The sequence below is a fragment of the Anas platyrhynchos genome, chromosome 7 (genome assembly GCF_047663525.1).
Source record: "Anas platyrhynchos isolate ZD024472 breed Pekin duck chromosome 7, IASCAAS_PekinDuck_T2T, whole genome shotgun sequence".
NCBI classification, from domain to species: domain Eukaryota; kingdom Metazoa; phylum Chordata; class Aves; order Anseriformes; family Anatidae; genus Anas; species Anas platyrhynchos.
The window spans coordinates 12746381-12760921 of record NC_092593.1 but is presented as its reverse complement, the minus strand read 5'-3'; the positions used below and the strand labels follow the sequence as shown (position 1 = coordinate 12760921).

The following is a 14541-nucleotide window of genomic DNA, read 5'->3' as shown; positions in this document are numbered from 1 at the left end:
TTACAAAACATCTGAAATATAACTGTGAAATTTTTCCTTTCTGCTACTACTTTTTCTTCCTCTCTGTTCTGATTTACATGCTAAATCACAATTACATTCACTACAGACAGAAGTTTGATTGGTTTTCCCTTTCACCTCACAAACTAGGTGGAGAATCTGCAGTTTACTTCTCATTTCCACAAGATCCTGTGGAGAAAAGCAGTCTTTGAAAGTCAAAGTTCAGACTGCAGCGGAACAGCTGAGTGCAGTTGTAATAATAACAAGACCATTGGAAATAAATGAACAATCACAGAGGAAGATAAGAGAGAGACTGGTTGTGTTGTCTGTTTGATATGCTTGTCAATGAATGGTTGTCCGTTACAGTGCTTTGTCCAGCCTCATTTCAAACACGCTAATGGATTGTATTTCCAACACTGCTTGGGAAGACTTTTTCATGCTATGATATTTTTTAGTCGTCTCCCCTCCCCTTTTTTTTTCCTAAATAGTCCTTTATTGCTTGTAAATTATCAGATCATGATGCTTTTGGCTTTTCAGGTAACCACACAGCACTTTTTTTCTGGTGTACAAGTACAAAGTCTGGAAAACATGTCAGTGTTAACCGTGTTGCAACTCTAGCATTATAGGCTGTTGTACTTCCTGAGTAGCAATATAGCCACTAGTATGAGCATTGATTTTATTATAGTTTCTCAAAAGCATGTTACTGATGTTCAGTGGAAGAGTTTAAGACTGCCCACCTGGAACTTCCAGCAAAGCAGTTCATTCAATTCTCTTGTTTTTACATCTTTGTTATAATATCATCAATTTAGTGTTTGTTGTCTTTCAATGGTAATACAGGTTTTTTAGTGAAGGCAGGGCTTAAATTTCCATCAACTTCAGTGAGAGGAAGTGAGTTCATCCTCAGCTGTTTTTGAAAAATCCTCTCTGTTCACATCAATATTTGCAGGAAAAAAAAAAAAAAGAAAAAAAAAAAGACTGGTTGATTGGGTGATAGGAATCACTATTGCTGGATGTATGAGGTGTGTTATGAAGTCACTGAATTATATTGTTTTGGAAGCAATATACTGTGCAGGACTGTGTAGGATTTTATATTGTGCTACAGCATTGACTGGTTACAAGCACTGAAGCAAGTTTTAGAAGCAATAAATTTGCAATATTTCTTGTGATTTTAATCTAACTTTTATGTGTCGCACATTGCACCCGTGTTTCATTGAGATCCAATTCAAAGGATCTATAAGCAGCATCCTGAACTCAGTAAGAATCACAGAATTATAGATCTATGAGAAAACTGCTTCTGTTCACGGTCCCAGAAATGATGAGAGTTGTGAGTAAATCTATGGGTTGCAGGGTGTAAACTGTCTTTACAGTTTCTGAAGTTCAAGATTATGCTGTAAATTGCTCAGAGAGTGGTTTCTCCCTAACTTGGACCAGACATGTTTATATGGTTTCCAGATGTTTGTTGTTACTTGCCTGTCATCTGAATGCCTCCATAATGACAAGCCATTAACTTATGTGTCTTTGCAAAGATGGTCCATTTAGGGTTTATGCACGCCTATTAGAGTTCTGTCGAAGTCATCTGTGGGATATTTGTAGCTCAAGGGAAAAATAGGTCAACTGCAACTCATTACAGTGGCCACAGAGCTGCTGGGATCTGTGCCAGTGTATTGGGGAGTAACTGTAAAGCTAGTGCTGTGCAAGAATTCAGCCAAAGTTATCTGGCAGTAAAAACATCTGAATATTTCAATGCACAATTTTAAAGATCAAATTTCCTTCCCTTTATTTTTGCCTCATCAGTACCTTGTATCATCCCTGGGTGAGCATGGTCTTTGATTACAGAGGAATTTACTGGATGTGTCTCTTAATAACATCATGGAGCATGTGCTGGGCTCAGTCCTGTGAATCCTCATTAGAGAGTTTGCCTTTTACTCTGGGTCAGCTCAGCAGATTGGTCATTCAGACTGTCCTTGTTATCTTGTCCCTTGCTATCTCACCAGAACCTGTTGGGAAATAGCCTCCCTGCTAAGTTAATTGTTCCTAATTTTGATGTTCTCCTTATCATGCCAACCTCAATGCTGGTTGTGAGCTGGGTTGTTGCAGTGCAGATTGTGCATAAGCCTAGATTCTGCTGTTTGTGACCTGAGCAATTCTTTGCTTTGCCAGCAAATGCAATGAAAGAAATGAGAATGGGGTCCAGAGCATGGAAAAGCATCAAAATGTACAGTTAGCTACAGATGCTGAGTCATATGTTCTATACTATCAGCCAAGTGGGGCATTGCTCAGTTTATGTGCAGAAAAATCTGGGAGTTGAGTAGAATGAGCACTTTGACTTGTAACTGGGCAATAAGAACATGTTTGCAGTTGTAGCTTTCTGCCAAGAATTTTGTTTGTGGTGATTTTGTGAGCTTATCAGCTGCAGTTCATATGTGGTGTTGTTGTAACAGTGGGCTGTACACTCAGGTCAGGCTATGTTTGCAGAAGATGAAAGTTACCATCCTGATCCATATTATTAAGTCTTTTCTCTCAAGACTGAAGACAGCTGAAGTGCATCTAATTTTCTCCAGATGCTGGCAACGGAATATGTAGAAGATCTCCCAAGATTCCTAGGAAGCTTTTAATTTCTCTCTGGCACAGCAGGCTGTAGAATTTGCTCAAGCTGGTTTAGGGAGAAAGTTCTGTGGGATGTGTTGACCTGCAGGTCCTCATCACAACATCGTCATTTCAGAGCCCAGGGTCTGTCTGATCCTGTCTCTAATGCAGTAAAGCATTAGACTTAGGTTGATTTTTGTCTCCTGCTTTGTTGCAAGTTTGTTTTGCTGTTAACTTCCCACTCAATCCTCTTTTTTGTTTGTTTGTTTAACAGAAGATAAGATCTGGACTGCAGTGCAGCACAACAACACAGAGCTAACTAGAGTCCAAGGAGCTGGTCTGGAGAAGCCGTACACCATGTCCTTTAACTACAACAGTAGCATGGAGCAGCTTGAAGCTGTGATAAACAGTGCGGAGTACTGCGAACAGGAGGCAGCCTACCACTGCAGAAAGTCACGTCTCCTGAACACCCCAAGTAAGTACCATGATCCCAAATCTTTCCTTGTTAACTGCTATTGATTATATAGCAGGTGCAGGCTGCACTTGTAACTAAGGAGAAAGAAAACTGCACGTGTACTAGCAATACAGAATAGAGTGAAAAGCCTTTGACTGTCTTGGATCCCACTGTGCAGTGGCTACCCTCTGACGTGAGATGGACAGAGCTCTGTAGGGGAGTTTCCACTGTGTAAGTTCATGAGTACAAAGGGTCTGAAAGCTTCAGCAATGGAAAGTACTAGCTGGAAAGCAGTAAAGATGTGTTTAGCTGAAGATAAATGGCTCTTTTCATTCATTTACAGTTTTAACTCTGTATTAAAAAGAGACAGCATAAGAGCCCAGACTCAGAATGGTTCTGAGTAGGAAGGGTGTATCCTCTTCCAAATCTGACAGTCTTGATTATAATGTTTAAAGTGCTTGGTAGAACAGTTTCTGGGGCAAAAGTAATTTTCACCTCTTGCTAGAAGGATCAAGTTTTTTTCTTTGACTTAATGTAGCAGCAACAACAAAGCAGAGAGGGTCTGATTAGTTTGTATCTTTTTGTGATAGCAAAACTACAGTGGCTACTCAGAGCACTTCCACTCAGCCCTTTCCTGGGGTCAGGATTTTACATTCGGTTATCCAGAGAAGAGGAATGCCATTAAGGGCACATTTCTGGATGTCTCCACAGTTTCATCTGGTTACTTGTAATGTCTGTATGGTCCTGGTAATTCTCTGATTATTAGGAACTCTTAAATTTATTTGTAGGTTAGAAGAAATCCCATGAAAATCCTTAAGGGGAGCTTGCAGTAAGCGTTTCTGTTGTGTTAAAAAATACCTAATGACTGGTTCCAGCAAAGTTACTATAGCACTGAATGTTTATGGATCTAGTGATCAGATTCCTTACAGGCAGTTTATTTTTATAAGCTGTGAGTTACGCCTTTTGTCATCAGCAGAATTTACTAGCAGAATAGAACTGCTTATACTGCTAATGATTTTTTAAAGAATGAGATATTACTATTAGCACCCAGGGTAGAGCAGGAAGAGGAAACAAAGAACAGGAGCTGCTCATGAAAAGAGAGAAGTATCTTATCAATACTTTCAGTGTCATTGTCTGCTGTATCCCACACCACTCTTGACACATGTTATGAAAATTTAATCACTACAGTGATTAATTCTGAAATAATTTTTTAAGGGTGAAGGACACAGTATTAGAGCAGGTCTGCACATATTTACTTCTATGCATTTCTGTGAGGTATTTGGTCATGCACACAAAGAAAGAAACACTATGAGTGTATGCTGGAGGTACATCTTAATGGTACCTCTGTAAAGCTAGGGATGCTTCTTAGAGATCCAGACCCACTTCTTCAGAAAAATAAAATAACAATATTTGCTAGATTGACTGTTGCATGTAACTATCCTTCTCCAGGGCTAAAGCTGTTTACCAACTGGCAGACATAATAAGCCTGATACGTAGTGCCTTCACCACTTGTATAGGAAAAAAGATATGACACTGATTCCTCGAGGGAAGGGGTATGGGGATGGTGCCCAGCAGCCTGGTTTGCTCTCTTGCAGTTGCTGCAGTGCTGCTGTGGTCCTGACAGTTGACCATATGAGACTCATAGCTCTTTAATACAGCTCCAGCTGATAAATCAGAAAAAATTACAATCTAGTGCTCTGCATGTGGCAGACTCTCATTTCTAGCTCTCTCTCTTCCTCCTTTTGTATGCTTTTTAATTACACTTTCAATTTTTCATCCTGAACTTTCTCAGTAGCCTGAGGCTATAAGTTTGGCTAGACTTGGAACATACTCAAAAATAAATTGTCTGAGCTCCTGAAATTACAAGGTTTGGGGAATATACTTGTTCTTAGCTGAGTATTCAATGTTTTTAAATAGTAGAAAGGAATATTCTCCCCAAAAGCATTAAATATCATTTTGTTAATTGATACTCATCTTGAAGTGAACTGCTGCTATGTTGTAGAAATATACTAGAGACTCAGTGGTGCTGAGCACCATGAATATTTTGAATAGTCCTAAGATTTAAAGAATTTAAATTTTAAAGAATTTCCATTTCTAAACTTGAAGGTGAGATGTGTGTGTGATTAACTTCGGGGCATTTTCCTGGGTTCACTGCAGAATATTCTCAACTTTGTTATTTATGCCCAGGAGTAATTGTAGTGAGTTTGATACGGGGGTCAGAGCAACAGAATGGAAATCAAACTCTTTGGGTTGGTTTCTTGATTTGGCCCAGGCTTCTGGATGCCTGAATCAAGGGTATCATGTTTAATTGTGGTTAATGAACCACATTTTAGATATTCCTTCAGAAGTTGGTATGTAAATGCATGTATTGACAACAATGCCACATTCATAGGCTAATAGGAAGCATCATGTCACGTAATCCCTTCTGCTGAATATCACTTACCTCTGGACTAAGCCCAGCAGTGAGTGTTTGATGGAAAGACATCTTCCAGGGGTATATTGACAGAACTATAAAAGTTCCCCTTCCTGCAAAGGATCTAATTCATTTCTGAGCTTCATCTAGTGTGGGGGGTTGTTGGGTCTTTCTTTTTTTTTTTTTCTTTCCTTCATGGAGAAGGAACCTCTGGTTAGGATATCTCAGCTAGTAACACCAAAACCCTAAATCCTTGTCTTCAGGATCTAAACACTGTCATGTTTCACAGAGAAGGAATAAAGAGATTTCTCTTTCCTTTTTCTTCCTTGACTTCACTCTCCAACAGAGGTGCATGCTGTTACATAGTAACTTAAGCTTTCACAGCTTTGATGTGGGGAAAAAATAATGTGCCTAGGCAAAGGAGCAAACATTGCTTTCTGGGCTGCCTCAGAGAGAAAAACCAAGGGAGGCTCCCAGGCTTGCATAAAAATTGTTCCAATTTATATCATGGAATTTGTCTTTCTCCTTACTACCTCTTGCCCTGAAGGCATAGGCACCTCCTCAGTGGGTGTAATTCAGTGTAGTCTCCCCATTGAGTTACTTGAATTTACATCTGCAATGTGTCAGACATGCAATCTGGCAGTTGGCAAAGAAGTTTACTCATCTCCACCTCCTGCTGTCTGGAACAGCCTTATCAGTTCTCACTGTCATACTATGGCTTAGCTGCAAACATGTCTTTGAAAACTAAAATTAAATTGCCCTGAACTGCATTTTTGTACATCTCTGCTATCAGCTGGATTTTCAGGAGTTTTGTGAATGTTGGAATAGATGTCTGTTCATCAAAGTAATAGCTGGCTTTCACGATGCTGGAAAATGAAACTTTTAATCTATGACCAGTAATTGCAAATCTCTTGTGACTCTTTCGTGCCTGTTGGAAAGACACCTACATAACAAGAGCAAGTATGACAGTTGGCGTTAATTAGGAAAGTCGTCTGCACTCTTAGCAAGAGACTGCAGACTTTATCACTGCCTCCTTAGAAGTACAGACCATCTGATGAGGACCAAGACAAGCTAGTAAGAGCTGAGTGGTGAGGGCAGGAAGATTGGGCTTGTAATTAGAAGAGATATTTAGGTCCCTAAGGCTCTGATTTCCTTTCCTTGGGGAGCATCTCAGCAAATAACCTAAGGCAAGTGTACAAGGAGAGGTGCATGTGTGCACATGCACATTTTATTACACTGCTAATAGATAAGATGTTTTAAGGTGTGAAAACAACCAAACAAACCCTCTCACTTCTGACTGAATTTACCCAGGTTGCAAGAAGCACTGGGTTCATAGCAAGCGCACTCAAAGGCTTAATGTTTGGAAAGCCACCTCACATACACCATATCAAGGACAATACAGTGATGGATGTATCAGTGGCAGAATAGCTTGCTTTACAATACTTGGCTGACAGTCAGTCAAGTTCATAGCACATTTATGTAGGCAGAGACTGAGAAAAGATCAGTGTTAGAGCAAAATCAAAGAAATAGGAATGTCTTTTTTTCTTCTCCTTTTTTTTTTTTTTTTCTCTCCAGTAGAATTACCACACCATGTAGCTTCAAGCTTTGATTTCAAATGTCCATCCTAAACTACACATCTTTTTCCCGAACTTCTTCCTTGTCCCTGTTAAGACCTGTGAAATCTCAATAACATAGGACTTGCTCACTGGATTTCTGCTTCCTTTTCTGCCCTCTGCCTTCCAGTTTAGACCTGTTACCTCAGCACTGAGGTGTTCCATGCCGTGACCCCTTCATGCCAGGCATAGCTGTTCTCCCTTGCCTCTGTCCTACTGCATTTGCATTTTGTTCCTCTCTTACTGCCTGGAAAACATGGCAGCAAGAAGAGTGTCCTAAGTTCTCTGAGTTTACATTTCAGTTTAGACATGATTCTTGTTGTTAGGATAGTTCAGTGGTGCTTCATTTTTGCCCTGTAGTGTTGTTAGAGCTTTTTGTCTATACAGACTCCCTAGTCTTCAGTTACAGGTGAGATCTGATGTCAGAGCCTAAGATACTAAGAAATGTCCTGCAGGGTCAGACTGCTGGTGCTTTTAAACCAGTGTCTTGCCTCCAACAGCAGCAGCTGGACAGATGCAGCTTAGGTTGAGTACACAAGTCTGGAGGTTTTCAGTATGTTGCTCAACATGTTCCCATCACCCAGAATTGCACCATAATTGCACCATTAAGTATTAGAGCTTATACCATTCCCTACTTCTTTTAGCATCCGCTATGGTTTGGGTGTCTGTAACTTTGTCTAATCCCTTTATGAACCTGATTGTATTTCCTGCCAATGAAGCCTACTAGGAAAGCAAGTTCTGGAAGTTCCCCAACTGCACAAAACTACCATGTAGTACAAGTCATGCAAAAGACCATGTTTTAAACCAAAGTCTTATTTGCTGCACTTGAATTCTGCTATTGCATGATGCAGTGAATCAGTCCGGCACTCATCCACTGCTTTTATAGTCCTTTTAGTTGCCCTTCTCTGGAACTTCATTAGGTCCAGTATTTTTTTCCACCAGAATTGACCCACAGTGTTTGAGCTTTGCTTGCAATAAGATTTTATGTAGTGAGCACACTACTTCCTAGAACAGCCTCTTTGTGCAGAAAGGAGTGTGAAACCTGGGTTCTGATGACATTTTTTTTACATAGAAGTACCATGAGGTGATATAAAATGACCCATAACAAGCAGTAATTTACTGTTGGGTTTTTGCTCACTGTTATTTTTTGCCTTTCAAATATAACTTCCATTCTATCATTCCAGGCACTTTAAATTGTTATTGCATTACCAGGAGACGATTTGTCACTGTACATAACAGTGTAGAACAGGGCAGTCCGCCCTCAAGAAGTGGTTCATATTAAAGAGAGTGGTGGATAGGTGGCAGGTGTAGATTGTATGGTGTAATTATTCCTGGGTAATTAGGATCCTCTTCTTGAGAATGATTGACTTGCCATCTGTATTTCCACCACCATACCTTGTCTCTCCCCTCCAAAGTGGCAGTGCTGACTGACAGCTTCTCACAACACACTTTAGATAAACTGTGCTATGTTTAGAGATTTTGAATAAAGTTCACCATAGTGATGTAACATGGGTTCTTGTCAGCCCTCTTACCTGTATGGATGGATTTAGAGGCCATTTTGAAAGATGCTATATTGTTAGGAATGTGAAGCTGATTAAAATGCAGATGGCCTAATAAGAATAAAAAAATCTGCTGCATGGAGAGGGTAACTTGGCATCTAACATTCATGCACCTGTAAGTAATGGAAATTTTATCCCAATTTCTGAACCTCTACCTCCCTCCCTATAAACAAGCCCTCCTGACGGTAGGTAAATTGTGCTATAGTTGCCAAGGAAGAAATAGCACCTACTTGGAATACTTCTCCTCTATTCCCATTGTGCTTCTCTGAGATTGCAATGCAGTTAACAGGCCAAGCAATGAGAAAGACATGGGAAACAAATTCATCAGTCCAAATTGAAAAGATCTACTGTGTTCTACTGACATGGAAGTACCCCTTCCAGTGCCAATGAAGCTTGTACCAGGAATATTAATGAAGTCACACAGATCAAGTAAATGAAGTGTAAACCTAGACAACAGATTTTGAGCTTGAAATCTGGAAATTATTGTGTGAGCTGTTACTGGAAGTGCTGTAAGGAAGTCAGTGTTGCAAACTGATGTTGTTAAGGCATATTTGTTTAACCTTTGTAATCCATTAGGATGGGACTTTTGTTCCTGAAGAACCTCCAGTTTGGAGTAAAGTTGATGGTGTCTTTTGCTCAACCTGTGAAACTTATGGGTTGATACAATTCCTTATAGCTTAGTAATGAAGAAACCTTGAGTTCAGGGAATTCTGTAGTCAAAATAAGATTTTGAAAATTGATTGTTTTATGAACTACACAAGTATACCAGAACCAAACAAATTCTGATGATATCTCAGACTTGACAGACACAGTCATGTAAGCTCTTCTATAAACAAGATTTGAAGAAGAAAAGAAATATACCATTTTTTTCAGACTGTCCCAGTCTGCATTCCCTAATTAGAACCAGTGATAGTCTTTTTTAATTTGCAGGACTCAGCATATTGTTAACAATACATAAATAATGGCAATTAGAAAAAAAAAAAAAAAAAAAAAAAAAAAAAAAAAACACCAGATAATCCATTGCTTGTTATAATAATGGGTCATTAACTATGACAGCAACCTCTCCACCATTCAAGAAAGAAAGCAGTACTGGTGCCTGAGCTTCCTCATTAGAGCCACAGCAGGGAGTGTGTTCTCATCACACTTGCATTTGTCTCCTTCATTCAGCTGTCCTACTTTGAGTATCTTGGGCTCCATTAGACTCAAAATGCCTTACTGACATTTAACTAATTTCCCCTTCAAATTTGGCCCAGTGTAGGTGGGATGATGGTGACATTTTCCAATTCTGGAGCATGGAAGATGTAAATCATAGCAGTGGAAGTGTTCTCAGTTGCCATGATGCTACATGAGTAAAGAAATAATTTGTATTTCTATTCATGTTATCTCTGAGGATAGAAAGACATTTTGTGTTGTAATCTCTCAGTTTCGTGGGTGTTTGAAGTTCATTTGACTCCTGTTCTAGATCGGGGGAAAAAAGTGTGTGCAAAGCAAGGTACATACTGAAAATCAGATCAGATGGGACAAGTGTCCATCAGATAGGACAGAGTCCACAATTGCTCTGACCTATCCTGGAAAACAGACATGATATGAGGGTACATGCAGAATGAACAATGGCATGATTTAATTATATGGTGTCATTAGGAGAAAGGAAAATGAAAGCATACAGAAAAAGGAGTCAAGTTTTCAGTCTTTCTTGGTTGGGTTAGACTCAGATGCATTGCTAGTAAATCTTAAGTCCAGGAATTTTACTCCATTTACAGCATGAAGACAGCCTATAGGAAACGTATTTTCTCTTTTTGAAAGTATGAAGGAAGAGACAGAGGAAAGGAAACAATGATCAGCTGAAGGCTATATTTTCCGATTACTTTGTGTTTGGTGTCCAAACAGCAAAAAACAAAGAGCTTTCCCTAAGAGTATTTAGTTCAGTGTTTTGCTTTTGTGAACCATCTGACATTAAGAACATAAAAATAGCCCTTCAAACTGTTTCTCTCTTATGCAAAAAAATAACTCTTCCCCCCCACACACACACACATATTTGAGGGAACGCAAGCATGCAAGGAGAAAACATCTCCAGACCATTGAGGAAAAAAGCTGTGTATTTTTTCCCCTCCCAATAAACATTTAAAAGCAACTGAGAATTATTTTTCTCTCCCCAGCCGAGATTGATTTGGGGGAGGAGAAGATCTGACTAAGTCTTGACAAGTAGCTAAAAGATACGGTGACCTGGAAAGAAACAACCTTTTTAAAATTTTCCTTAGAGAAGCTTTTATAATATCTGCTGGGCCAGGAAAGTTGGGAAGAAAAACAGAAATGCTTTTGAGGCTGAATGTGTTCCAAGTCCCTTTGATAGGAGGAAGACTCAGATGTTAATGGGAACTGGTTTAGCCAAGGGGTGTGTTCCTGCCTGAGTTGTCCAGGGCTCAAAGCAACATCAAGGGCCTTCTTACTTTGCTATCAACAGGAAAATTCAAAAGTCCCAGAAGAAAATTCTTTTCTTTTCTTGTCTTTTTTTTTTTTTTTAACATTAGCATTTAGAAAGGTTAACCAATTAATCTATATGCAGTCCTCTTCTAAAGGAAGATTTCTATGTCCTTTAACAGGGAGGAGAAAAAGGCATGAGTCTACTAATGATGAAATCTCCTGAAATTGTTTGGGCAATTAGTTCTATTTGAAATTACCACTTTAAAACAAATAGCCAAGTTTGTCCACACAGGGAAAAAGAAATGTAAAATGAATGTTTCTTTCCCAGATCTACACCTCTGAAGTCTTGCAGTCCAAGTTTAAGACTCACATAGATGCCTCTTATACCTTTTCCTTGTGCTGCTAGTAGCAGAATGAGCGCATCATCCTTTAGTGGTACATTTGTGGTTTTTTAGCAAACTGATTAAGCAGACATGGTGATTCAGAGAGGAAGGCTTGATCTTTGGTATGTTATGGACCCATCAAATTACATGGGATGTAATGTTATATTTGGGTAGGTGATAATGGGGTGTTTGGTGTTCCTTTCCAGGTAGGGAGAAAAAGCTGTGAATCTATATTGTAGCCCCAGCAATAGTCTCAAGTATCTCTCAAGAATCCAGATTTCTTCCTTCATCTCCTAGACAGTATGTCTCATTTCTCTAGAAAATTTATAGGGTAAGATTCCTATATAAATCTCACTAGAATCAATGGGGTTAGAGAGTAATATAATCATTCTGCTGGCTCCAAGTGTTCTAGTGGTAGGAGGAAATATTAAGGTAGGAGGAAATATTAATTTGGGCTAAAATGAGGTGCAGATGCACTCATTTCCTTGTTGTGACACATACATATATATATATATGTCTCCGCCATGACATAGGAATAGGAACTTTAAGAAAATGTACCTCCTAAAATCAACTGAACCATTAGTCTTTCATAGATCTTTGGACATGCTGCTAGTAGTAACTGTACTAGATTTCTTTCAGACTGTTTCCAGGCTGCTTCAAGTCCTTCCTGTTTCTTTATCTGGAATGTTTAAATCCACGTACCCCTTTCCTACATATTTGTTTTGGCTGAAGAGTTTTAAATGACATGTCTAATTTAAAACTTCTAATGATTCCAATATATTATCATTAATAATGCATGAAACGTACTCCCAGTAGATTATTCTGCAGTCAGTAGCCATTTTCTATTCTTCTTTTTGTTCAGGCTGTGCCATTCAACGCAGTCAAAATGTTTGTAGTAGCACTCATTGATACGAAAGAAAAGATTGTAATGGTTCCTGACTGTCCTCCTCAAAATTCTGTAACTGAACCTAATTCAGGTCTGACAGGTTTGTTTTACTGATGAATACAAGCCCATGGTGGAATGTTTTCAAAAATGAAGAGAGATTTGAAAAGTAGCTCTGAAGAAAAAGTAACATCGATTACATTGTAGGTGTGTTTTAAATATGGACTTTTCTTTTAGCTGATGTTTCAAATGGTCAGAACAATCTGTAAAATTGTCTACTGATATATACATATATATGTAATATATACATATAGTGTTCTCTTTTTGAGAAAGTAAGTGTTTGCATATTTGCACAGGTAGTTTAGGAGGGAAAGAAGAATGATGGTTAACTGGAATTGACTTCTTCTGGTAGATGGCTCATTATCAGAAATAGTACAAAACAAGTTAGTTTTGGTTACTATTCCACACATTGAGCTGAAGGCTTTTTGTACATTAGCATTTGCTCACTTTCCATTGTGATTGTGATTTTAAACTCTGATTTTATCCAGATGAAACTATTTTGGTGTGTGTCGAAAGTTTAGGAGCTGGTTCCCACAGGGAGATCAGCATGAATGAATGTTAACATTACAGCAGAGACTGGATTCTAAGACAAATTGTCTTCTCTTAAGTAGGCTCTGTTTCAGCTCCGTTTGGCTTTTTCTCTGGTTATGAAAAGCTAGTTTGGTCTGTCTGTTTGCCATTTTAACATCTATTGCCAAAGTGGGGAGGGTTCTCCTGTCAATGACTGTTTTTCAGGGGCTTTTTGTGGGTCTTGTTTCCTGAAATTTCCGGCTTCAAAGCAGTGTTTGCTTACTAGGTCACTTCCTGCACAGTGCACATTTATGTTCAGGATTTAGACAAAGAGATTCAGTGTTGCATTTTGTTTACTGCCTCTGTGAGACAGGCTAGGGCCACCACTCAATCTGCAGAACATTAGAAGTACCTACTTAATAGAGGCAGAATTTTATTGAGTGAATAATTACATCCTATTATTGCTGAAGTAATCACCTTATCTACAACCAATGCCTCCAGAGGGAGGTATGTTCTTTCCAAAATGCCACCCTGGACAATTCATTTTACTTCTGTACAAAGCTCTAGATTCTGTCTGACCATATTGTACTACAGGTTGCCATGTTTTCAAAGGATGAAATTTATGTGCCATGAAATATGCCATTGCCAAAATTAATAGGTAAATGAACAAAGTGCAACAAGCCATTAGACCCATTGTAATATTGTAGTTGCTGGGTTGTGGCACAAAAAGCAGAAACTAATGGGTAAACATAATCATATTATAGTGACAGGAGCTATCAGTATATAGTACACAACTGTGGTTACACAATCAAAGGCAGTCAACCATTATGAAATATGATTTAGCAGACAGGCCAATTGCAGGTAATCTTGCTTAGAACAATACGTTCCTTGGCTAGTTTGTTTTAGCTGATGGGAAATGATAAATGGCAGCTATTTCTTTCCTTTCCTACCAGAATTTCATTTCAATTTCACTTTTATAGTTTTCATAATCCTTCTTTTATATTATCTTGGACCACTGTACTGAGACTTTTTGTTTGCAAAAATGTTCCTGAGGTATGAACAGATTGTTCTTGAATATTCATGCAAATAGGAATTCAGCCAAAGGTCTTCAGTGTATATGTTCACTCTACCACCTTGAAATCTTTTTGATGCCTTTGTATTTATTTCTGTTCTAAGGTAATACTTCATAATTTTAAGTAAATGCTCAAAATCTAATCAAAATAAACAATTCATAGGCTGAATGATGTTTGTATAATGTGATTAAAAAGCTCTGGGTAGCTAACATAATTATGGCATTCTGTTAATGGACAGCTGAAGAGAAGCTACAATATCAAATGATGCAACTGAAAACTACAAAGATATGCAGGATCAGTTCCCCTGGATTTAGTATGTTTATAATGATTTAGGCCAATAAAACGGTGGATTAACTCCTTAGTTGTTGCATCATTCATGAAATTGTACTTCAGTATAAAGGAAATGACAAACTGTAGAAACACTGTAAAAATTCAGATAAGTAAAGTAGAAAAATGAACAAGTCAATCCAGAGCTTGTTAATGCCGTATTTAGAATCAGAGACTAAGCACTTCAGCATTGATGGATTGGAAAAGCCAATGCTGTGTTCCTGTACTAAAACAGACAGGTATACCCCGCACAATTTAAGTA

At 38.6% G+C, this 14541-nt stretch overlaps 1 protein-coding gene across 3 annotated transcripts in view; it reads left to right on the top strand.

Moving 5' to 3' along the window:
* CNTNAP5 (contactin associated protein family member 5) overlaps window positions 1-14541 on the top strand; it is a 286068-nt gene that overhangs the window by 196549 nt on the left and 74978 nt on the right. For all 3 annotated transcript variants that reach the window (XM_027461259.3, XM_038182237.2, XM_072040750.1), the window contains exon 14: window positions 2858-3058. In XM_027461259.3, coding sequence (XP_027317060.2) covers window positions 2858-3058 — 201 coding nt within the window. The remainder of the gene's footprint in view (window positions 1-2857; window positions 3059-14541) is intronic.